Consider the following 25,803-nt stretch of genomic DNA (forward strand, 5'->3'; position numbering starts at 1 on the left):
ACACACCGTCTAGCTGGGGTTTGAGCAGCATTAGAAAGTAGTTGCATGTTATAAAGGGCTAATCAGGAGAACGAGCATGCTTGCAGAATGGTACAGATGACTGTTTTGCGAAGTGCTTACTTGAATACGTTGGTAACTAGTAATCTGCCATCATCACCTGTTAGTGTGTCACAAGCAGGAACCTTGAAAGCTGCCTTATATTAGGCCTGTCTACCTGTCCATCGAAACCAGTACAGTGGTACCTCAGGTTGAGAACTTAATTCGTTCTGGAGGTCTGTTCTTAACCTGAAACCATTTTTAACCTGAGGTACCACTTTAGCTAATGGGGCCTCCTGCTGCCGCGCAATTTCTGTTCTCACCCTGAAGCAAAGTTCTTAACCCGAAGTACTATTTCTGGGTTAGTGGAGTCTGTAACCCGAAGCGCCTGTAACCTGAGGTACCACTGTACTACCTGTTAGGACTGTCAGTGGTTCTCCAAGTTCTAGTCAATCCTTTTGCCTTGAGAAACCATGGACTGTACCTGGGACTGGCTGCAACGGAACGCATGAGCTCTACCACTTAGCTGCCCAGGTATAACGGTATTCCATATGACAAAGTGATACAGAAAACCCACAAAGGGTGCATGCAGAGAGTAGAACTCAGCACACTGCTAAGTGGGGCATGAGTGTGGGGAATGAGGTCATCACACAATAAGACTTCTTCCTTCTCTTGCCCCTCACACCACCTAAAACTGTTCTGGGTTTCCCCTCAAACCCCCAGAACATTTTTTTTTTGGGGGGGGGGAGGACGGGTGGGAAGAGAGAGGGAGAAAGTTAGGTTGTGCAAGCAGACCTCATTTTGTGCATGGAACAACTAGTTGAATCCTGCCTCGAGCTCTTTGTGCAATGAATCAAGCATAAAAATGTTTAGATGTTGTGGTCTGAATGACATCTGGCATCTGAATGACATCTGACATCTTCTTTGTGAGAAGATGGGATAGGCAAGGGAGTAGATAGTGTTGGAGTTCTGCCCTAAAGACTGGGGGCAGGATTCCCCATATGTGTTCCATGAGCATGAGGCATGCTGGGTCTGCTTGCACAACGGGACTTTCATGCCGTCCTCTCCCGCACCCCCTGAAATAGCCAATAGGGGGCCCGGAAGAACCTCCAGAACAGCATGCAGGGGGAGGAGAGAGGGGATCATTCTATCTGGCAAGCTGCAATGCTTGGACAGATGGAAGGTTCATAAGAGCACTGCTGAATTCCTCCCAAAATATACAATCAAGTGGGATGTAACACTTTATTCTGGGGCACATAAACCACTCTACTATAAAGATGAATCCATAAAGGGAGAACACAGTGTGAAATAAGGAAGACTTCAGATTATAAAAATGATTGCATATGAAAAGGATGTTCAGCTCCCTATGGAGAGCTAGACGTTTTTCCTAAGTATCTTCAGCCTCGAACACCACTACCAACCTTTGGGTACATTGTGCTACATTTGAAAAAAGACACAGACATTTTTATATTTCCATTTGTAGTTCGTTTAAGGGGGGACAAGAATCTAATTTTAAATAGGGCATGCCTTTCTACCTTGTGAATAAAAGAAATTACTTTCAGCATAGCTGTGCCACTGAGAAATGCTGCAAGAGATTTATCAGCAAAGGAACAAGGCTTCCTCTTTATTAGCAATAGCTTCTTGATGTATTCTGGTATTGCTACAGGTCCCTGCCCAAATGTCGATCAAAGGCAAATATTCTGATCCCGAAGCTCTGTGGGTGGGCAAAACGCTCAGCATTAGTTTTTTTTCTCCACCTAGTTATGATGGAAGAAAATACAAGTATTATAACAACTGCTTTTTCTTTTCGGGTGTAACATTTTTAATGGGGAACTTTTCTTGGTAATGTCGGGGTCTTCAGAGGACCTTCTGTGATTCCAGCTGCTCCTATTTGTGTTCAAAAGCCATTATTCCAAAAGGTCTCATTTGTAAAAAAAAAAAAAGCTGGTCCTAAAAACAGCAAACAATAAGAAACCAGGCTACCCCAGTTGTACTGTCCTCACTTATGACAGTGCAGAGTTGTGATGCTGATGTGCGGAATGGCTTTTTGGTGTGCGTGTGTGTGTGTGTGTGTGTGTGTGAGAGAGAGAGAGAGAGAGAGAGAATGAATATGTGTGGTATATGTCTATAGTATTTTAATTAAAACAGACCTTTAATACTAGAAAAGGATACCCACAGACTCCACAAAGTGTCTGTTCGGCGTATCACCCAGCTATGAAGGCTGCAAATCAGTGGTACTGGGCTTCTCTCTTTCATTCCGCCATTAAAAAAAAAGTAGGTTTTTGTGTGTGTGTGTTTTTTACTGCCAGGTGGTAGGTAGAAAAGGGGTGAGGAATCACAGAGTATGAATTAAAGAAGAGGTGAGCCATGGGAGGATACACATATCTGGCTCCATCTCGTGTAGCATTTAGGAACCAATGGCCCTTTAAAAATTGCAAGTGAAGCAGCAGTCATCAGGAGAAGGAATGTCAGAGTGAGCAGAACAGCAGCTGGGCAACCAACAACCTGAGTAATTAGCAATTCCAAATGGAGACTATACTGACTGAAAATACAGAGATTTTGTCATGCTTAATAACTAAAATTAAAATAAATAATAAAATTATTATAATCACAATTATTGTATTTCCAGAAGTGAAGCCATGTTTGTCTGTTTCAGTTTAAGTTATAATACATTTGTTAGACTTTAAAGTGCCACAAAAATACTCTTAGTGTTACATTATATACTAGCAGGGAGTGCCCAGCCCTGCATAGTATCCTTAAAAACAGAAAAAAATGTGATTTTTAAGTGGGTAGTGCAGTTTGTGAGTTTGAACCAATCACGTCAAAAATCAGGTAAAATCAAGAGTCACCTTTTGGTCCGCCATCTTGGTTCAAAATGGCACCTGACACTCAAACATTATGGGAAACTGCTGTGCACATCTGTGGAAGCCCTCGTGTCAAGTTTGGCGACGATATCCCATCTGCATAGGCAGATAAGCCTATGCCAAAAAACAGGCCAAACAAAAATGGGAGCTGTGCCAAAAACTTCCCTCTGACGAAGGCAGGAAGACACCTCAGAAGTGAGGAATTCTAGGCCTTCCCCACACACTTTTGCTTACCTAAAGCTGGTTGTTGCCCTCCCCTTGAAGGGAAAAACTGCATTGTTCCCTCTCTTGTCAGGATCATTTGCCACTGGACAGAAAAGCCATCCTAGCTGAAGTGTCTGAAGTCCATCAGCGGGCAAACCCATCAGGGTGCTAATCCATACAGCTCAAAAAGTCCTGATATTATTTGCCACCCTCAGGGCTACTTGCTCTGTTCAGCTGTGACACATCCGTTGTCTGCTTCCCTTCTTTCTACTGCACTGTCATCACAAAAGCAATCCATCTACTAATCTTTGAAATGGCAATCTGCTTGCCCCCTCCAAGCTATTTCGCCATTCCAGAAAAGCAACACTGCAAGCGTAACTGGAAAAGTGCCCACTTCACTGAAATATTAGCTTACATAAACAAGTTGTATTTTCGCAAAGTAATAAACCAGTTATATGTAGGAGTTGTGCTACCGACTCTCATTATGGATTTATTAACGTCTCTGTCTCAGAGTTTCAAACATTACCTAACATAATAAACCACATCAACATCTGTCTCACAAGTGTGCTTACCACAAATCTGGTTAAAATAGACATTAATGCTGCTCAGATCTTTACAGAAAACCTCTATAAAGGAGCTTCAGGAAACTAATTCGCCCACTCTCCACCTTTTCTAGTATGTGGGGAGACAATATGTAAACAGACAGTCCCTGCTGGGTTCTGCTGTGCACAAAGAACTGTGAGTGAACAAAGGCAGCCACACTGACTTAAAGTGTCTGTTCACCATAATAGATTTTTTGTGCACCCACGTATCCACTGCATGTGGCACTTTTCCAGTTACTGGAATTGGGCTCTTCCTGCTTATCCAGAGCTCTGTGTGTCCATCCCAGCCCCTACATCTGAGCCTAGAGTTTCTGGTTTAGGGCTAGAAATCAGAGCTGGGGTAAAAAAAGATAAGAGACATTTTGAAAACACTTAAGTGCTTCAAATACACAGTTCCGTCGCAACAATCCTTACAAAACTCCTTTAGCTAGGTCAGCATTAAATCCCTATGTTGCGTATGGAGGCTGGGGTGGGTAGGTTGTCGACAACGTGTGTGTTTAATTTGTGCGATTTCAGCTGGCCAGCTGCCAAACATGTAAAGCTGGGATTGAGTAAGTTAACTATATGCAAGTTGCAAGTTGACCTGTACACAAATAGATAACAATTCAGTATCTGTTTGAAGGAAAGAAACAGAAAGGCTGCAGAGAGTTAAGAGCAGGGTATACATAACAGCACAGTGCTCCTTATGACTAACATGACTGACATCACCCAAATAAACTGGCCCACATCTTAAAATGAGTTTCTGCTCTCTGTCCTGTCACTGATTAAAAACTCAGGTGATACTTAGGGTCTTCTCAGAGATGGTGCCACAGTTTTGCAAAACCCTCTTTGGTGAAATCTAACAAGCTCTCTCCTGTCTCACTTTCAGCCAGAGTGCTAAGATGATGGTGATGATGATGATTTAGACATGCTTTCAGCATGAACTCTTGGACATTCTATGAAGCTCAGTGTTGAAAGATTCAGTACTTTTTCACACAGCGCATAGCTCAACTATGGGATTCACCGCTACAAGAGGCAGTAATGGTCGTCAACTGCAATGGCTTTAAATGAGGATCAGACAAATTCACGAAGGATAATCAATGGATGGGACGCGGGTGGCTCTGTGGGTTAAACCACGGAGCCTAGGACTTGCTGATCAGAAGGTCAGAGGTTCGAATCCCCGTGATGGGGTGAGCTCCCGTTGCTCGGTCCCTGCTCCTGCCAACCTAGCAGTTTGAAAGCACATCAAAGTGCAAGTAGATAAATAGGTACCACTCCGGCGGGAAGGAAAACGGCGTTTCCGTGCGCGGCTCTGGTTTGCCAGAAGCAGCTTAGTCATGCTGGCCACATGACCTGCAAGCTGTACGCCAGCTCCCTTGGCCAATAAAGCGAGATGAGCGCTGCAACCCCAGAGTTGGCCACAACTGGAGCTAACGGTCAGGGGTCCCTTTACCTTTAATCAATGGATATAAACAGCTCTCAATGGCTACTAGCCACAAATGGCTGCCTCACTGGTTGGAAGCAGCATGCTTCTGAACATCAGTTCCTAGGGAACACAAATGGGGAGCCTGTGCTCAGGTCCTGCCTGTGAGTTTCCTGTAGGTATTTGGTTGAGCACTATGAGAAAAGCAAGCCGGGCTATGTGGGCCTTTGGCTTGATCCATCAGGGCTCTTCTTATGCTTACACAGAAGCTGAAAGCTCCATTTGTGTATCACTAGATCCATTCGCTTCTCTCTCAGATCTGCAAGCGGTAAGAGAACCGATACTGGTGCCATGGCATAAAACAGTTTTTCAGAGTCATCCAAGAGACTTCCATTTGGAAGTTCATATGGAGTTGGTTTCCCAATAAAAGTATCAGTAAATAAGAACAAGTTTCACTGGATGACTTATTTCTTCATCACTACAGTTTATGCCTTGCCATTTGAAAGCATGCATACAGTGGAGTGATGTGTGTGATCTCTGCTCATGCAAGGCACTGGTGAAATGCAAAAGGCCTAACTAGCACTATACATGGACTTTCTTTTTTATAAATTTTATTTTCCAATTTTGGACCCCCCCCCCCAGACATACAAATACAAAACTTCCCAATAAACGTATATATTTTGACTCCACCCCTTTTGCAGTTTCTTATCATTTTTAATACTGCGTTTCCTACGTTATTCGATTTATTACCTGTTCCCTGATTTTTCTTTAATGTTGCATTTAACTTCTTGCTTTACGTTAATCCTGCTAACGAGCTTAAATGTATACAAAAACTTTTCAGATATTCCACAAATGTTTCCCTCTATGCATGGACTTTCAAGGCAGCTTAGAATGTTTCCCACCATCTTCTGCAGCAGGTAGCATTGCAGAAAAGCTAACCTGATGGCAGTAAGTTTGAAAAATCACTGCTTTAATTCATGAATCAATAATATTTCATTGTTTTGTTAAAGCACATTTATACACTACTGCTTGCTTGGTTGCATCCATCAATATATTTATGTTTGTCATGTAGCATACCTGGGTTCGTAGAATCTCACTTTTCGACAACTGCATATCACCAGTCAGCTCTTTCACTGTGATGCCTAGTGGCTCCAGCCGCTTACTGAAGTAATTTGTCATCTCAGCTGCCAATGCCTTCATAGGAGCAACATAAACAATCTGTACCAAAAAGGACACCAGTTTGATAAATGAGCAAAGTGTACAAGACTGTTGGTTTTGCAGCAACTGATACAAATCACAATTTATTGTGAAATATTATACCTAGCACTTACAGCAACGGGGGAAAAACTTAATAGTGGTATATGGAAAGTGGTTATCGGTGCTGGATAAGTGTGCAGCTTTTTAAAAGACAATAGATTTTGTTTACACGGGCTTATCATTTTGAAAATTGGTTCTGCATCAAAGCTAAATATATTTTCAAAGCTTTTCACATGGGTAATAAGATTTTCAGAACAGAAAAAGGAATTACATAACAGAGATGAAGTAAATCAACGGGCTCCATCTCCGTGTGACTTGGGGAAAACACAACGTCCTTGAAAACTTCTTGAATCCATATAAATGTGCACAACTCTATAATGGGCTTTATCTTACAAGTTATAAAGCTGTCCTGCAGTTCATTAAATTCCTACCTTAAACTCGTCCTTTTTGATGACTCCTTGCTGAACATGCTGACGGATTTCATGCAAAACTGTTAACATGGCAATGTTAGTCTTTCCAGCCCCAGTGGGCGCACAAATTAGCATGTTTTCATTTGTATTGTAGGCAGTTTCAAAAACTATGGACTGGATTCGATTTAACCTTTTCATGCCCTTGAAAGCAAGTTGCCCAATCTGCAATAGAAGTCCAGAAAAGAAAAGAAGCATTCAACTAAATGATTAAAACAGTTGCTGTTGACAAGGACTAAAGTCTACAATTCTCTCCAACTTTAATATGTCCAGTTCATCGTTATGAACTACACCAGGGTGGAGAACCAGTGGCCCTCTAAATGATACTGGACTCCTGGCTCCCATCAGCCCCACCCAGCATAGCCAACAGCCAGGGATTATGAGAGTTATATTATTTGTCCAACTTTTATTTATTTTGACTATTTATGTATTTCTTACCTGCCGTTGATTCTATTTGGTTTACATCAAGGTCAACAAATGCAATCAAGATAATAAAAGGCAAAAATAAACTATAAAAGCAGAAATTACTTTAATTGCTCGCTCAAATAAAAGTCTTCAGCTGTAGTCACAACAACATCTGGAGGGCCCCAGTTTCTATCCCTAGACTACATCACACCTAACATTCAACTAACTGAAAAGCATAGTTTCACATTTATCCATTCCCTTCTTCACTTTTTTGCTCCTCAGGTCCTCTTAGTTGTCATCACCTGCCAACTTTCTTTCCACTTCACTACTAAAAATAAACATTTCTCACAACTTTTCCCTTAGTCACACTTCGTCTCCTTTCAAGTTCAGCTCTTTTTTCTTCTAACAGCATATATATTGTGGCTTTGCACTCCTTGATACGGACTGGTAACAGTTCGTTTTAGGCAATTTATAAGCAAGTAACATTATAAGAATGCTATGCACAATGCTGGTTAGCCCATATCAATGGAATATGATTATTTATTATATTTCTACACCACCTTTCAACTAAGGATCATGGGATGGATTTCAATATAAAAACACAAACCATAGTAACAAACAAAAACAATACTCCCCCCCCCCCCATTTAAAAGGCCACAGATTTTTAAAATTAGTCAAAGCCTGGGAGAAGAGGAAAGTTTTCCCCCCCGCTTTGAGGTTTCTTTTCTTCTTTTCTTTTCTTTTTTATTGGTTTTCACACATTACTTTACAATACAGATATACCAACGCCAACACCATTTCCTCCCCATCCCCCCATACATTTACATTTCTATTTCCTCAGTCCATCATATTATTCTTTTCTCCTTCCTTCCACTTCCCTCCACTCCCACTGGCTTTCCTCCACATTATACAATTTACGATAATCTTTGCATTCTACAACTTTCTCAAATCATCTACATATTCTTATTATCTTTCCTTACTAATTTTTCTTCCAGCCAGTACTTCACATTTTAATTTAGGCATATTAGGAAAGTTTTTGCCTGACACCTAAAAATATGTAACAAAGGCACCAGGCGAGCCTCCCTGGGGAGAGCATTCCACAAAGGGAGAGCCATCACAGAAAAGACACATTCTTGTGTTGCCACTCTCTGGACCTCTTGTGGAGGAGGCACATGAAGAAGGGCCTCAGATTATTATTGCAAGGTCTGGGTCAGTTCATCTGGAGAGAGTTAATACAGTCTTGAGATATTTAAGGCTTTATAGGTCAAAACAAGCACTTTAAATAGGACCCAGAAACTATTTGGCAGCCAGTGCAGTCAGGCCAGGACTGGCGTTATATGCCTAAACTGTCTTGCCCCGTTCAGCAACCTGGCAGCCAAATTCTACACCAAACTACCTTTAGAGGCAGCCCCATGTGTAACTTGTTGCAGAAAACTAACCTAGAGGTTACCAGAGGATAGATGGTAGAAGATAGGACATAGCTGGACTAACAGTTGAAGCCAATGGAAGGTACTCCATGACACCAAGGCCACTTGAGCCTCAAGTGAGAGCAGTGCATCCAGAAGTTGCCTCAAGTTGTGTTTGAAGCGGGTAGGGGGGAACCTGTGGTCCTCCAGCTCCTGCTGGCATACAATTCCCATCATCCCTGGCAATGGATATGGGAGTTGGGACCAATCGCAACTGAGGTTCAGCAACCCACCACTGTCAGGCTCCCCACCACTGTCAGGAATGTTTAGTAAGAGAAGCAAATGTTAAAAAGCAATTGAAATGATTACAGGGATCAAGCATTTTCTGTACAAATAACATCAGGACTTTTAAGTATACAGGGAGCAGAGAGGATGGAAATTATTATTTCATTTTATACAGCAAAACAAAAACAAAGCAGTTTTAAGATTTCCTCACAGGAATGCACAATAAACCTATGAAACCTACTATCACAGAATATTAACACATCACTTACATCAATAGATTTTTTTAATTTTTTTTTTAGGTAAAGATAAAGGGACCCCTGACCATTAGGTCCAGTCGTGACCGACTCTGGGGTTGCGGTGCTCATCTCACTTTATTGGCCGAGGGAGCCAGCATACAGCTTCCGGGTCATGTGGCCAGCATGACTAAGCCGCTTCTGGCGAACCAGAGCAGCGCATGGAAACGCCGTTTACCTTCCCGTCGGAGAGGTACCTATTTATCTACTTGCACTTCGACGTGCTTTCAAACTGCTAGGTTGGCAGGAGCTGGGACCAAGCTACGGGAGCTCACCCTGTCACGGGGATTCGAACCGCCAACCTTCTGATCAGCAAGCCCTAGGCTCTGTGGTTTAGCCCACAGAGCCACCCATGTCCCATTTTTAATTATTATTTTTTTAATGAGATGCTAAATTCATGAAGGACATATTCATGTAGTATATTCCTGACACTCAGATAACCGGGCACAGAGATGTGGGGCTTGCAAGTTTCCTGGCACATTAGGTTGGCCACAGATACCAGAGAGAACGTTGATCTAGACAGATCATTTATTTCACCTAGCATAAGTATTCTACAGCTGCTGTGCAAGATTATGCGTGTTAATATATGCAATCTAATTTTTTTAGTAATTTCATAATCATGCTAACTGGGGTCAGGCTTGGGAATGAAAAATGCATCCCCTTTGTTTCTACAGCAGTTCTCAGAAACTCGCCACGTGAAAAGTCAAAGTCATCTTAAGGTTTTCTATTCCAGGTGTGATCAATTCATAAGTGTAGAAGAAAAAGAGAAGGGCAGAAACAGTTTCCAGGAGAAGAATTGCTACCGACATGCTTTGAATTTTTTTTTTTAAAAAAATAATGTTTACACCAGGCAGAGGAGGAAAAGTAGTAGGAGTGAGCGACGACAAATTTTTCAAGATGGGCTGGCAGTCTCTCAAGTCACTACTCCTAAAAGACGGCAGGAACAAGAAATCAAAGCCCAGAAAGAATGAAGCGATCTTGGAAAGCTCTTCAAACATGTACTTCTAAGAGACGGTGGCATGAGGAAAGAGAAGGAACCACAATTTATGAAAACAACCTAAAGAATAGTCTGTTTGAGCAACACACCTTCAGATGCAGATCACTGCTCAGGAACCCAAGTCTCGATTCTTGCCTGTTTGCAATTGATCAGTTTGCAGCAATGGGAAAATAGGCAAGAGTTAACCCTTTCACCACTTCCCCCCTGCAACCCCATCCCCTCCCCTCCGCCAGTTACTTTCCCTCACAATGCAATAAATGTATCTGGATGGCTACAGGAGCTGGAAGAGGTAAAAAGTAATGTTTAGTGGAAGTCCAGAAAATATTTCGCTTTTTCTGCTGCACCCCATTTAATTAGCCAGCCCCTTTGCAGCTGTTTCAAAATAACCTGAATTGCCAAACTCAGATCTGACAAATGGGTAGTTCTGATCTAGTTTTCTCTGTAAGAAAAGGCAGGGGTCACCATGCTGCAAATGCAAAAAGCTGAAAGGTAAAAATGTTGTTATTCTTTTCCATTGTGAGGGATGAATATGTCTACTTATTTTTGAAATCTAACTATAACAGGAGCTATTTTTACTCCTTATGCCAAAGAATTCTACATGTCAGTTATAAAATTTCTCGTCTGTCCTGAACCAATTTACAGAGCAATTCTAACTACCGGAAGCCAGCATAACTTACATTAGTGTAAGTTATCCCATTCCGAACACTGTTCAGAAGCCTCTGAGAGGGTTACTGACACCTAACCCAGCAGGTGAGTATGGGCCTGAGTTTTGAGACTTGAACCCTAGGTCACATGACTGAGCTGAACAGGGAGTTGGAATAGACTTAAGCATTTCCTTGCCTCACACCTGGAATTTGCATATTTTTAAAGTTAGACATTAATCTGATTATGGCTTCCCTTTCTCAATGAAAACTTTCCCACTTGTCATGTATTCCCAAATTCATTACTACTTATGACTCTTGCTTGATTTGATAAGAATTAATTGCTATGGAACAACATGTTTACCTAACAAAATAATATAAACAAGCAAAATGGAGAAGAGAATTGAACTTTGCGATGGCCTTGATTTGCCTTGAAAATTATCATTAAGTTTGTTTTTTCCCTGGACAGCTTGACCATTTGGACTTTTATGGCTAAAGAAAAAAATTTGGGACAGTATAATTGTGCATTGATTAATGGGTATGATGCTGCCAGTTCTTATGAGTTGACTCTTTTAAAAGTTTTAGCAGCAGAATTCTAGATTGCTGTGTAACATCCACTTATTAAAATAGGTTTTGGGAAGATGATTTATGATGGTTCTAAGATATTTTATCCCAGCTTGTATTTGTCCCTTCAAGTCACACTTTGAATATGAAATACAAAGGAGTGAATAGAACAACATCTCACTGATACCTAGTTGCCAGCTAACCTGTGGTGGTACGTTAGGTTTGTGCCTCAAAGGTATTGTGTTTAAATCTAATATCCCTGGAGGTCACAGAATGCAAGGAGCTCGCCTGTTTGTGGAGTTTATTGTTCCTCTACTCAGAGTTGCATTTGTTTTTACCATCCGTTGATCTGCTGAAATGTTCTGAAAAAATCCAGAGTCAATCTATTGTTCAAAATTTGCCTCTAATAGCTAAGAATTTCTTTGCTGGACCATAACAATATCCACCTATTCCAGAATTCTGCAGCTAAGAAGCAATTTAAACCTGGATCTCCTACAGTCAATCACATAATTGAGAGGATTTGATAATATATTAACCAACTCAAAAGCCCTGTGGTCCAATACATATTTCCTTTGAACAAGGTTCTGTGGGACCTTAATGTCAGCCATGAAGTGTCCAATAGCTGCTTATTTCCTTCATTCCGCTGTTGATTCTGGCAGCAACATAACATCACATTTTCGATGAAAAGGCTCGGCTGGTGAGCAGTTGCACTTCTGGATCATGACAGGACACAGGAAAAGCCAATTAGCCACCTGCCAGCTAATCTTATGCCTACAGCCAACATTGTCAGGTCCTGTTATTGTAGATGAAAACAGTTCTGCTGTTTGTGTTACAAAAATAGTGATCTACCCTAGTTTCTCCTCTGTGCCACTGCAACAAGCAACAACACCCACTTGTTAGAAAAATCAAGTGGAGTACAGAGTGAAGATGGCAAATTAAAACTGGAATATAAAGAACAAATGCAAAACTATGTTTGGCCATGCAAACAAATTTAAAAATTCACCCACCCACGGTTGCCACTGTGACAAGACATGACCAAAGGCTTCTCTCAGCATCCCTGTCTCTCTTCTTCCTTAGATTTACACCAATAACCAAGCACTTGGATTGCAAAAACAAACCAGCAACAAAAAACTGGGGGATTAGTACAACTCTTCCTTTAAGCTCATAAACTACAAATGAATACATGTGTATTAACACCTCAGGACACATGAAACAAACCACAAGTTCAGGTTCAGATTCTGGCATGTTTCATCATAGGCACAGCAAGAGTGTGGGACCAGCGCCCTGGGGGTTCCACTCTTCATTCACATCAAACAAGTTTTGTTTTAATCTATAGTTTACTGGGAAATGCAAACTGGGCCACTGCTTTTATTTTTGCATGTTGCTGTATTCATGTTTCCCCACTAAACAAAATTTACTTTTGTTTGGGAACAAAATAAAGAACGCTGTGGTACCTTAGTTAATCAAGTTACAGAGGCATGAGCTTTCATTCACATTTGTCTACAGTGGTACCTCTGGTTACGAACTTAATTTGTTCCAGAGGTCCGTTCTTAACCTGAGGTACCACTTTAGCTAATGGGGCCTCTTGCTACTGTCGCTGTGCCACCACCATGCGATTTCTGTTCTCATCCTGAGGGAAAGTTCTTAACCCAAGGTACTACTTCTGGGTTAGCGGGGTCTGTAATCCGAAGTGTTTGTAACCCAAAGTACCACTGTACTTCATCCCATGCACAAAGTAGACAGTGAAGATGTTGAACACCGCTGTCACTTGTGTTTGGGCAACATTCAGAATAAACTACAATGCACTGTAGATTAAGACTGCCTTTGAAGGCATGTCAGAAGCTTCAATTGGTCCAACACTCAGCAACTAGGCTCCTAACCAACAAGAAATTTAGAACAATGGTCACCAATTCTAAAACAGCTTCATGAGCTCTCCCTCCACTTTATAGGGGATGATCTATAACATCTTACTTCGGATCTGAATACTTCTAGAACTTCCTGTTCCTATATGAACTAGTTGGTTCATCGGATCAGGAAAAACTCTTCCCAACCTAGTAAGGTAAAGAGAATGACCATTGGGCCTTCTCTGTCAAGACATCTAGATTATACAATACCCCGTTATGAGTTGTTGACACAAGGTGAAAAAACAGGCCTTTTAACTGAGGAACACTGTAAATTTATTTGGAGCCTGTTTTTAGCACTGTTTTCGCCTGCCTGCTATTTTACATGCTGTTTTAACTATTCCCCCCTTTTATATCTCTTAATTTAACTGTTTAAAAGTAATAAATTACAGACTCTCATGAGTCAAGAGAGCTATTAAACAAGGTGGAGTGCACAGCTTCCAAACAATGTTTAAAGCTACATTGGGGTGGGAGGAGATGAAAGCTCAACAACACATTCAACAAAATGCCAGGTCACTGTCGCAGGAGGTAACTTTGCTGGTATTCCCTACTTTTGAACAGCTTGAAATAAACAACACGAGAATGCACGGGGATTAACTCTGTGTCAACCATAACTAAACTACAGAGATATTCAACAAGTGCCCGATATGCTCATCCAACCATATTCCACTCAGCCTTGCAATCACATTAGAAAACAAATGTGCTGTCTAGAAGAGCACCTGGTTTGCCCTACTGCACTTTAAGTTCTTGGAAAACATGATTTCACAGCAACAGAAGCACAAACTGGTTGGAAGGTGTGCTCAACAAATGTGTATTTACTGCGAAATAAAATGGTTGAGGAGAAAGACCGTGAGTGAAATTTCCTTCTCTACAGGCACTAACTAATGGCACAGCTTCCAGCTGTTCAGGCATGAGTCACGATTAAAGCTCTTAACAATCTTATCACTTTAGAGATCCCCACATGTACTGAATAATGATTTTCAGAGTACATATTTAACTTGCTTGTTCTCTTATGATGGGAGATAAACCACCTCTTTCAAGCTTGGTGCTACAATATCTATTTAACAAAAAGGGGAAGAACTAACACACACTACTTTAAAGGGTAATTATAGCTGACAGAGATAATAAACGTTAACCGTCAAGTAGGAGTGAGGCAACAGAGAATGGAAAGAACATTCTTCTGGGGGGAAAAACACAAATGTCGTGAGCATCTACTTTTTAGAGTGCACTTATTTTTTTCTTGTTCTTTATCTCATGCAATAGCAAGCTAGAGTAAGCAACTAATTATGCGTAAGCGTTCAGGATCCCAATAACTCTTCATCAAGTTAAATAATAAAAAATATAAGGCGGCGGGCATAAAGAAAACGCTGTTCCTCAAGCCATATATGTATGTATTTTGTAAGCATCTTAAGGTGGAAAATGAGAGAAAATTCAAACAAAGAAAACTTTTTTTGCCTTAAAAACTTGAAAACCTGCACAATGTTTTGTGACATTTTGGTTGGTCTGATAACGATATTACCTAATGTGTATTTTGGTCCCGTCCCCCAATGGGTTGACACGGTTACCTTTTTGTTTGTTTGTTTGTTTGTATCCTAATTTCAATCTCACAGCCCCAAAGCAGATCACCTACTGTGCCAAAATTAAAGCAAAAATGTATTAAAGCTGATAATTTGACAAAATTAGTACCATTACAATAGTTTACACAGAAGGAAAATTGGGGGGTGGGGTGGAGACTTGGTTAAAGGCACATCTCATATTGATGCAAGCTATTTACTTTCAGGCAAAGAACATAGAAATATAAATATGGACAAGCTTCATCATGATAGTACCTTCTCTAATTTTGTGTCCTGCAATGTCCCCCTGACACCCATTTTGTGCTATGCCAAACCCCCTTGGAAGCCATTTTGTAACTGTTACCCACTGTACCCTGAAAATCTGAAATGTGCCCACTGCATCAAAAAGGTTGACAACCCCTCTCATAGATGATATCAAGTTGTGGCATCCAAATTACAACATGGGCTTCTGTTTGCACAAATGGAACTTCCCTTTTCTTCCCCTGACAGTACCCCATTTCACCAGATTCTGCTACAGAACGTTGGGAGACCTTTTGGGAAGAGCATCTGGTATACCTATGGAAAACTCCACAAGCACATCTTTCAGTTGGCTGAGGACCCACAGAATCCTAACTCCACTTCATTCCACAGGCATATCCCCCAAAATGGCCCTATCTACGCCAGTCCTGGAGGTGGTGTAGTTAATTTCTTTCAGTTGACTGCAATGGGAGAAGAATAACCCCCTCAAAAAGGTAAAAAAATAAAGTCTCCCACCTCTCACCCTGGCTGCTATGCACTGATAGGGCTTAGCAAGATGTGATAGCTTCCCCAAGAGATTCCCCCCCCTGCTCCCCCCCCCACAGAAAAACACCCATAAAATTTCTCTGTAAACATCGTTTCTATTTTAAGCGTGTTTTATACTTTGAAACATTCTAACAGGCAAATTCCCCAAATACCTAAAATATTATCAGACGTTACAGCCTGTTCTGGAAAAGAATAGTTTCCCTAATAATTATCATCTATAATTTTTTAGGGCACATTATGTATATGTTCTTAATGTCTAAGACTGAAACAACAAGATGGCAGTTCATTATTGCTATGAACAACATACTTTTAATATGAAAAACCTTTAAAATAATTAAGAATGTTTCTACTGTTTGTATCACTTTCATCAAGCGTGCTACACATAAATCTTTACTCCAGTTAATAACAGTGTTCAAACACTAGTTGTTTCCTAGTAATTATATGGGAACAAAGCAGAAACTTCATGTTTCCTGAAGTAGAAGTTACACAACACTTGCTTTTAGAAAAACTGAGGAAAACTCTGTACATTTTAATTTCACCAAACATTTTCCTGTTTTTGTTTTCAACGTGAACAAAAATGAGGTGTAGATTTTTGTTCTTAGCTAGAACAAATTAAAAATCAAAATTAAATATAATTTGTGAAGGTGACAATGTATGGCTATAATCTGAAATACAGCCTTTGTATGCAAAACATCCCTGACTAAATTCCTGCCATTTTCAGGTAGGGATAGAAAAGATCCCTGTCTAAAACTTTGGAGAGCCACTGCTGGTCAGTGTAGAGCTGGGGTGGAGAACCTGTGGCCCTCCATATGTTGTTCGACTACAGTTCCCATCATTCCTGTCCATTGGCCATGCTAGCTAGGCCAGGAATTGAAATCCAGCCACGTATGGAGGGCCACAGGTTCCCCATCCTTGATGTGGACAATACTGAACTAGTTGGATCAAGAGTATGACTCAGTATAAGGCAGCTTCTATGTTCCTGTTCTAGGAAACAAGTAAGAAGGTTGTAGAATGAGGAACAAGAGGAGCAAAGATGCACTGGGTGTTTAACAAAACACATATGAACCTAGATCACCAATTGGACTGACTCTAGCAATTCCATGACGTTTGCTTTAACAGTTATATTTGAGTCCCAAGAATTCTGAATATTTATTCCTCATTTACTGGTGGTAAAATACATTTATATGTCATGATTTTGAGAATCTCTGGGGCTGGTCCTGGGTACCTCCATTTATTAACATGGATTTCACCCTCTGATCAGCACTCTTTTGTTGGACTTCAGCTTCCATCAATCCCAGCCAGTTTGGCCAATGATAGGGGCTGGAGTTGTACTGCAGCAACATCTGAAGCCACATGTTCTTCACCCCTGCATAAACCCAACCCTTCAGACTATTAGCAATTCACCACCATTACTACTTCAATCCAGAACTCTCCCTATTTCCCACATACATTTCAGCTACAGCATGGCTTGAGATGCTCCAGCTAGCACCCTAGTTTCCCACTGGTTTACATGATACATATTCTGTGTCCAATTTTGTCTCTGGACCAGCTCAAGGCTTGATGAGCTACAATGCATTTTGAGCTAAAAAGTTTCAAACTAAATGTTTATTTTTACTCGTTTGTAACTGCACCTTTTGTTACACTAACACAGGAACAGCAAAGAGAGAGAGGGAGCCATATTCAACTGGACAATAAACCGTGGAATACTAACTGATATACAAATAGAGAGCATTACAATCAATAATGCAAATGGAAGCTTTCTACTTGGTAATTAATACCATGATTAAAATCAATACCCATGAGTCTTATGGCCATGTCCCTTCATCACCAATCCCTGATTTTATAGGTATGTTTTAAATTTTTAAAAGCATATTAAACCATTTTTTTCTTTTTTAAAAGAAGATAAACACATTAGGAAATACTCCACAGGAACCAACACTTAGCATCTATTTTCTACACTAACTTTTTTCAAGATGTCTGCATAGCTCTCATGAATACATTATGCCTGGACAGCAAGTGAAGGTGTATTGTTGGTTAATATGAACTCCCTACTCATTGTTATTTCATTGCACTGTTCTAATAGAGTGCACCTTGCTATACAAATGTACATGATTCTTGTAGACAGAGATACTGCATCCATTCCAACAAAATGCATCAGTCTATATAAGCATTTTCTTTGTTTTTTTGTTTTTCGAATGCTGAAACCCTCTTGGGAAGGAATGGAGGTGCCTGAATCCAACTTTACCCCCTCACTTCTCCCATACTGATCAGCACAGGATTCTGGATATTGGACTGGGCTAGAAAATGCAACTGGCAATTTCTTAAGCCATGGTTTGAAGTTGGTTTAAGTTCCTGGCTTGTACTGAAACTGGCAAGTATAATATTCCAGTTAAGACTAAATGGGAAACCTTGGTTATGATTGAGACTTCCTTGTTGAAATTGCAGCTCACCACATAAGGAGGTCTGAATGGGCTGCATGTGTGAGCAAAAGGCTTGTGCATATCTTGCATTAATGAGAAAGAATAGGCCCACAGCGTGGTTCAAGGTTTCATGCAGATGAAGCCATCCTGGGGAGAGTGGCTCTGTAAGCCCCTGCTAAATAAATGCAAGTGGTCCTGTGATATGGTCTCACCCAGTATTGAAACCATCTGCCTGATAAAGCCCAGCTAGCTGCAGCCAAACAACTTGCTAGCAACCAAATGACTGGGAAGTTCGTGCCAGAAGATAATCAGCCTAAGAATAATGCCTAACAACTATTTTCAAAACTTGCTTTTATAAACATTTCAGATATGTGGCCCCAATACGTCTAGGCAGAAGGAAAAAATAGCACGACTTCAAAAGAGGAAGAAGATAAATTACTATATTACATCAGAATATCTGAGCAAAAATGAAGGTCATTAATGCTAGATTTTATGCTATCCGGACAGCTCTTAAAAGATGCATAAATAGCATTTTAAAAATTTCACTTCTTAATAATGTACATGGTTATATAAATGACTGCTATATATAAATACACCCCATCCTTCCCGTTACCCTCCTCAAACAATAACTTGTTTTGCATTTTCAAAATAAAGTAGTCCTGCCATACCAAAAAGTGATAGTGTTCAGTTATCTCAGGAACTTCTCTAGTGCACGATATGCACCTTTCAAACAGTGCTCCTTTTGTCATCGGAACAGTTTTAAGGGGATGTGGAAGTATGCAGGAGGCAGGGGAATCAAAGCTTGCCTCCTTGCCCTGTTATGCCAATGGATTTATTCCAATACCAGACAGACAGAGCACTGGTTACTCCCAATAGTAAGGAGTTCCAGGTTATTAAAATAGTGGTAGAAGAAATGTACACTCTCACTCCTATCCCCTCCTGCTTGTTTTGCTACAGAATGTTGTTATGGCTGCACACACAGCAACAATATTCTTCAAAAGACATCAGTTACTGTCAAGCTTTCATGAAATATCTAAAAAACAATAATGATTGACCTCATTCTTCAAGGGAACCTAAGAAACAGTCAAAACATCCTGAAGGGTGACGTCAAAAGTAAAATTTATACATTAATATGTCTGCCTTCAACCAGCCCTGCTTATTAACTAAAACCATAAAAGCAAGAAAACATTACAGAAAGAAAATGAGGGTATTGATTTTGTAATCATTCCTAACCATTATGCAAAGAAAAATATGTACTTTTTTATATTTAGGCCATCGATTAATTACAGCAAGTGAAAGAAAATGGAAATGACATGAAACAAGGAAATAAATCCTATCACAGCCATCCACTTTAGGTAACAGTAGACCCATTCATCAGCAACATGGATGTGTTAGGTAAGCCTTTCTTTAACCTTAGAAGAGTGGTGAAGAGAACAGGTTTAACCTTGTATCGCAGCCCTGTAAATAGTTTCAAAACACTGGCCTACATACTCCCATTCCAATGCTACACATCACCCTCTGCCTGCCGGCTCCTTGCTTGCACCACAACAGCGTTCTGTTTTTGAGGAAGAAAGAGCATAGCGGAAGGCATAATAGCATCACAGCAGTTTGGCCAGTCCAGGATAAACCACTGCAAACCTTTGCATTAGGCTAAGAAAGACTACCACACAACCAGTCTTGGCTATCCTACCCAACAAGAAATAGGACTAGTCTTGACAGTACCTCTTTCTTTCATATCCCAGTACATTTCCGAGCACATTTCAAAGTGTTGGTGCTGACCTTTAAAGCCCTAAATGGCCTCGGTCCAGTATATCTGAAGGAGCGTCTCCACCCCCATTGTTCTACCTGACACTAAGGTCCAGCACCGAGGGCCTTCTGGCGGTTCCCTCACTGCGAGAAGCTAAGTTACAGGGAACCAGGCAGAGGGCCTTCTCGGTAGTGGTGCCCTCCCTGTGGAACGCCCTCCCACCAGATGTCAAAGAGAACAACAACTACCAGACTTTTAGAATACATCTGAAGGCAGCCATGTTTAGGGAAACTGTTAATGTTTGACGTATTACAGTATTTTAATATTTTTTTGGAAGCCGCCCAGAGTGGCTGGGGAAGCCCAGCCAGATGGGCGGGGTCTGTCTGTCTGTATAAATAAATAAATAAATAATTTTATTATTATTATTATTATTATTATATCAGCCGTATGCTCTGGCAAAATGTCAGAGAAACAGCAGCATGGGCTTTGCACTGCTTTGTCAGGCTGGCAAATACTAGGCCTGTAAAAGCAGCATAAATTACCTGTGGAAGGAAGGGCAGGCCACCCTTCACTTGGTCAACAAAGGAAAAGAAAAAACTCTTTGTCCCAAGTAAGCAGCAAGATTTTAATACCTTAAAAGCACACACTTCAGGGATGCATAAAGTAAGCATGTTATATGGGAAAGTTTAGCAAACTGAACCATTTTTCTTTTTAGTCTGCTGATCCCCCACTGTCGTGGGGACTGCCTTCAAGGCAGGCTGGACTGGAAGCCACAAGTTTCAAAACATTATAGATCAACTGTTATCCAACCGCATGCATATTTCTAGGGACCCTTTGCGTTTTAAGTAAAATGTGTGAAGGTCATCCTTTTAATTACTATGATGCTAATACTTCAAAATCACATGTAATTTTCAAAAAAGAGATGCACTCTGCCAAAGTATGAAATCCTGCGATGGGTACTAAAAATCCCAGCTCAACTTCTACCAAGCAGCTTACACGACTATGTTCCACTGGATAAAAATGTTGGGAGAAGCGTAGAGGAAAAGGTCACAAGTACAATAATGTACCTCCTTTAGCTCTGAAGGCTTATGGCATATCATTTCAGTTTTCCATCTGCCATTGGAATCTATTGAAAACCAGTTGACAGATGTCCTTTTACCACCTACTGGGCATTGTGTAACCAAAATTAAGCACTTGTGCTTTTCTAAGTGAAATCAGAGAGCCCAAAGTGCTAAACATTTGCTGGATGATGCCCAAAAGCTAATGCTAGAAAGAGTCCACATCAAACATTCTGTATTATTGCATAATTAGTGCAATAAGAAGAGAGGTATGTAGAAAAAAAGAAGTGTATGACCTGAATCAGAGAGAAAAGGATTTAAATTCCTGTCCAGTGGTTGTCTTGGTTACATCTCTGCCTCTTAAGACTAGCTTGTAGTGTCTCACAAACAACTGGAGTTCAAATGTACACCCCCCCAATATTATACTTTTCTGTGGCTCACTTCATGTTCTCAACATCCCACCATAAATTACCATGTAGCAATCCAGCCTCACCATCCCAAATCTTGAGGAAAATCTAGATTTATTCTTACAGCTAGATTTATTCTTCACTAGTTTTAGTACTAATGAAATGAAAAAAGAAACTCAAAAACTATACACATAAGGTGCTAGGTGTCAAAGAAACTGTCCAAAATGTAGCTTGCTAGTTAATTCATGTCTACTAATACTTAAACCAGAACCTCTTATTGCCATTTCTTGCAGCAAAGGAGCACAGAGGGGAAACTGTTTATTTTCCCAACAGACAAATCCCTTAATATCTCGACCAACAGTATCAGGGGTCAACAGTATCCCACAGGTTTACAAAGCCTTTTTACAAACAAAATTAATCTCTGTGCCCCCACCTCCAGTTAAAACCTCCTTGTGAAAAACCTGCCTTTTTCATCATAACTATTTTATGTATGTTTTTGTAGTCGTTTATACTTTACATTGTGGGGTATTGCCAACCCAAATTTCTTATTTGCAACTATGGTGCATTGCTGGAAAAAAGAAAATTCTCAATGAAGGCATAATTCTTTAACTTGCACATTATGTCATGCTTATTACCTACCCTTGGAATTATTTAATTTTCTGGTTTTTGTAGCATGCATTTGACACACAGACACCCGCATCCAGACTGATTAAAGATTATGTATTGACAGAGGGTTAAGGCAGATTACATTATCAAGTTTTCAACTAAAGATAAAAAAATTACGGTCTATAAATAATTACTATATTCTCTTCCTGTTTCTTCCATCTTGAATGAATGAATTGATTTATTTCGGTCACTGACCAGAGTGATCTTGGATTTGATCTTCTACCGCCTTTGCCACCCCACCCAATAAATGCAAGCATTTGTCTTTTTTCTACTTATGCCATGCTCTAAAGTATTAAAACATGTGAGAACACTATGGCTTGAATCCAGAGAAGTTCAAAGAAAGCTTGGCCTTCTTGCCCTTTCGTCCCCACTGCAATCTTCTGTGCCTGCAAAAAATCCACTGTTGAGTGCTGACAGTGGGGTGGGATGGGGAATGGGGGTGGAATGGGGTGGGGGTGCTCAGTGACGTGCAGCTTATCCAAAACAATCCTTGATCCAACCTGATATCAATATTAAACCACACACAAAAACTGAATTTATCTTTTTCTTTCAAACACGCCTGATTCAATACTGATACAATGGAACAAAAGTTTGTATACATGTTCACCACAAAAGTTAGGTTTTCCTCACCTCATCCAAATCGTTAATGTAAACTGGTTTTTCCTCCAAACCAATAGGCATCGGTTCGGTGTGAGGGATCTTTACTTCTTCATACATTTTGTTATTTTCTCTCTCAATACCTTCTGGCAGAAGCATCTGTGAAAATTAAGCAGGAGAAAAGAAAGGGGGAAAACAACTTAAAAATAATTAGCTGAATAAATAATGTTTTGAAACCCCTCCACAAACAGGTAAAAATCAGTTTGAACAGCGTCCGGAAATAACACAGCTAGCATCAAAAAGCACAAAGCAGCAAAAACTAAGCAAAGCAAGTTCCTGGAATTCCCTGGGAAAAAATCAGTCCCATCTCCACCACAGATTTTAGTAAACTTTAGGGGATTATTTGGGGGTTCTCCAAATAAACAACAACAACCCAGTTTTACATGAAGGTTTCAAAGTAAGCCTTCTAGAAGAAAGAGAGAGATCAAAAATCTATATAGAACATCAATTAAATCTTTATGGAAATCATGGTAAAATTGAATCTGTATGCTGTTATTTATTTCATTGCTTCAATTAGATTAACTTCAGAGAAAGGCTTCTGCTTGTAATTTGATTTAATCTTGATTAAAGATATCCTCTTGGACAGTAGAAATACAAAGTGAAGTAACTTTCCAAGTGGTAAAAAGTGTGTAAGCAGCCCAGAAATTGAGTACTGTAAGTGGTTTGGAGAAAGTCATACTGATGATTACAAAAAATGTGCATCCGCAACGTATTTTGTTTCTTGCTGTTTATTTCATGAAATGTATATACCGCTTGATTGTAAAAAAACACACACCTTCAAAGCGGTTGCAATACATGTTTTAAACGCTTGCATTTTGGGTGGTAGTGACCAGTTAAGCTAACCAGATTTATTAATTCTGTTAGGAAAAGAGCTTGAACTACAAAAATTTCATATTACTTAATTCAAACTACTGGTGAACATGTTCTGTGCCGCAAAGGCAAAGGTACAGAATCAGTAAGCATCTTTCATTAAACTGACCACTACTTTAAAAATATTGCCACGGGCTTATTTATTTACAGAAAAGTCTGTTTCAAAGCACAAAGTCCTAGATCACCTGCATGTCCTGTTTCATAGTATCTTCTCTTAGATGGTGCTGAAAGAGGAATTTGGGAAGGAAAAGGCTACCACTGCTTACTAACCATGATGGTTTTGTTCCATCACCACTGGCTGATGCTCTACGCCTTTGAATGTCAGTTGCTGGATATTGCATGTGCAAAGTGAACTGCTGTGCTCAGATCCTGCTTACAGGCTTCCCAGAGGCATATGGTTTGCCACTGTGATAACAGGATGCTGGGATACATGGGCCACTGATATGATCCAGCTGGGCTGCTCTTGAGCTGTTTTGTGTTCTCTCTCTCTCTCTCTGTCTCTCTCTCTCTTTTTTTCAAACCACATTTGGAGGCATGCTGTAGGTTTCACACTCCCTCATACCCTTCTCTCTCCTCCCCCCACAACTTTCACCCTGCCCCCCATTGTAATGCCAACAAAATTTCACGGCCAACAAAATTTCTCTACCAACCCTTTAAGCAAGGTTTGCAGATGTGTTTTCAAACTCTACCTAAAAGCCAATCACACCTGTATTGAAACACAGGTGGTATGGCATGAAATCACATGTGAAATCAAAGGAGAGAAAGTGTGAGCATGGGACACTTGCCCGATCTCTTACCCATGGCTAGGAGGTAGAGAACAGCGCTTGTTTCTAATTAACATGGAGCTCTAAATCCAAAGGCTGGATTTGGTGGATGAATGCATTCTGCACTGTTTCAGCTGGGAAAGACTTGAAATGCTGTAACCTGAGAGCCACCAAAACCAGCTCCACTCAGGAACAACTTTAATTCACAACCAAATTGTGAAAGCTTGTAGCAATGTCTTTAACTGCTGGGTGGTCCATTGTATATATAATCCCACCAATAGTCCTTAAGAGGATTGTTCCACTTTCAATATTCCAAGAAAAACAGCTGAGTATGGCAGAGGCTGCCAAGACCTCAAAACCACTTTAGTGGAACTAATGGCAATGAATTCAGCAGGATCTCTCTGGAATAAGTGACTTCTGGCTGTCACCAAGATTACCAAACATGCAAGTGTTCATTGAGTAGGGGGAAATATTATTAAATCAACGTGAAGACAAATTATTGCCTCCTTTGAGCGGAAAATGCATTTCTTTTTAATATATAAATGGTTTTAAACAAGTTTCACACTCCCTCAAATGCAGAATTTAGAAACAAACACCCAAAGCATACCTTTGATCCTCCAATAAATGCTGAGGTTCTCCTAGCTTCAGCTTGAGAGTCGTAAACGTGAGGGTAATGAATTTTTTCAAATTCTGTGTCTCGCTGTCTGCCCAGCACTGGCGCTGTGCGGGCGTTCAAAAGCGCTTGTTCTCTGTAATCACAAAATAAACCACATTATAATCAAGAGGTTATATTATGCAAACTCAGCAAAACATTTACGTGTATTACAGTTGTTAGAAACACCTTTTACTTGAGCAAACCTGTAGTATAAAATGAATGAACCTCCTATTGAAACACACAGGAACTATGAAATTTCTCTCAGTTGCTTTTTAATTCAGTAAACATATCGATATAGAATAACTTTTCACAGCCTGTTTGGGAGTGTGTGTTTTTTAATTATCTACTGGTTTTCCATCTTTTCTTTTTCTTTTTAAGTAGGTATACAGCTTGAGGTTTCAATTAAATTCAGCTTTCTACAAAGGAGACTAACACCCAAAGCTGACTGTTTAGGCGAATTCACATGGAACCTTCCTCCCACCAAGCAAATTCAGCTTCAAAATAAATAAAACAAAATAAATAAAAACAAGAGTGACCTGAAACAAAATGTTACAGTAGGTAGGACTAGCAGCCATTCATGCCCTCCTGCAGGATATGCCATTCCATTTTCCCTCTTGGTTTTTGTTCCTGTCCCTCCCACATGAGCCAGCATTCCATGCTAAACCCAACACTGTGCAAGGAGAGGAGTTGGGTGGAAAAGAAGATTGTAAAATGCTGGTCAAACCAAGAGCTCTCGCTTCAGGAAGTAAATAATGAATGGTGCTCGTCTTAATTAAGGTGGTGATCAAAGGGTGAATAGCCCAGAAATTTCCACTGGACGGGTACATACGGGGTTGGAAAAAAGGTTGAAGGGGCAAGGGAAGTAGAAAAAACAATGG

The 25,803-nt window shown here is 40.4% G+C and overlaps 1 protein-coding gene across 3 annotated transcripts in view; it reads right to left on the reverse strand.

Annotated features, from left to right (window-relative positions):
- ASCC3 (activating signal cointegrator 1 complex subunit 3) overlaps positions 1 to 25,803 on the reverse strand; it is a 217,012-nt gene that overhangs the window by 163,399 nt on the left and 27,810 nt on the right. For all 3 annotated transcript variants that reach the window (XM_080999928.1, XM_080999929.1, XM_080999930.1), the window contains exons 7-10: positions 24,878 to 25,019; positions 22,610 to 22,735; positions 6,797 to 6,997; positions 6,186 to 6,326 (exon numbers count right to left, since the gene is read on the reverse strand). In XM_080999928.1, the coding sequence (XP_080856054.1) occupies positions 6,186 to 6,326; positions 6,797 to 6,997; positions 22,610 to 22,735; positions 24,878 to 25,019 (610 nt within the window). The remainder of the gene's footprint in view (positions 1 to 6,185; positions 6,327 to 6,796; positions 6,998 to 22,609; positions 22,736 to 24,877; positions 25,020 to 25,803) is intronic.

Source organism: Podarcis pityusensis, assembly GCF_964106645.2.
Source record: "Podarcis pityusensis genome assembly, chromosome: 3".
In the NCBI taxonomy this organism is placed as follows: Eukaryota; Metazoa; Chordata; class Lepidosauria; order Squamata; family Lacertidae; genus Podarcis; species Podarcis pityusensis.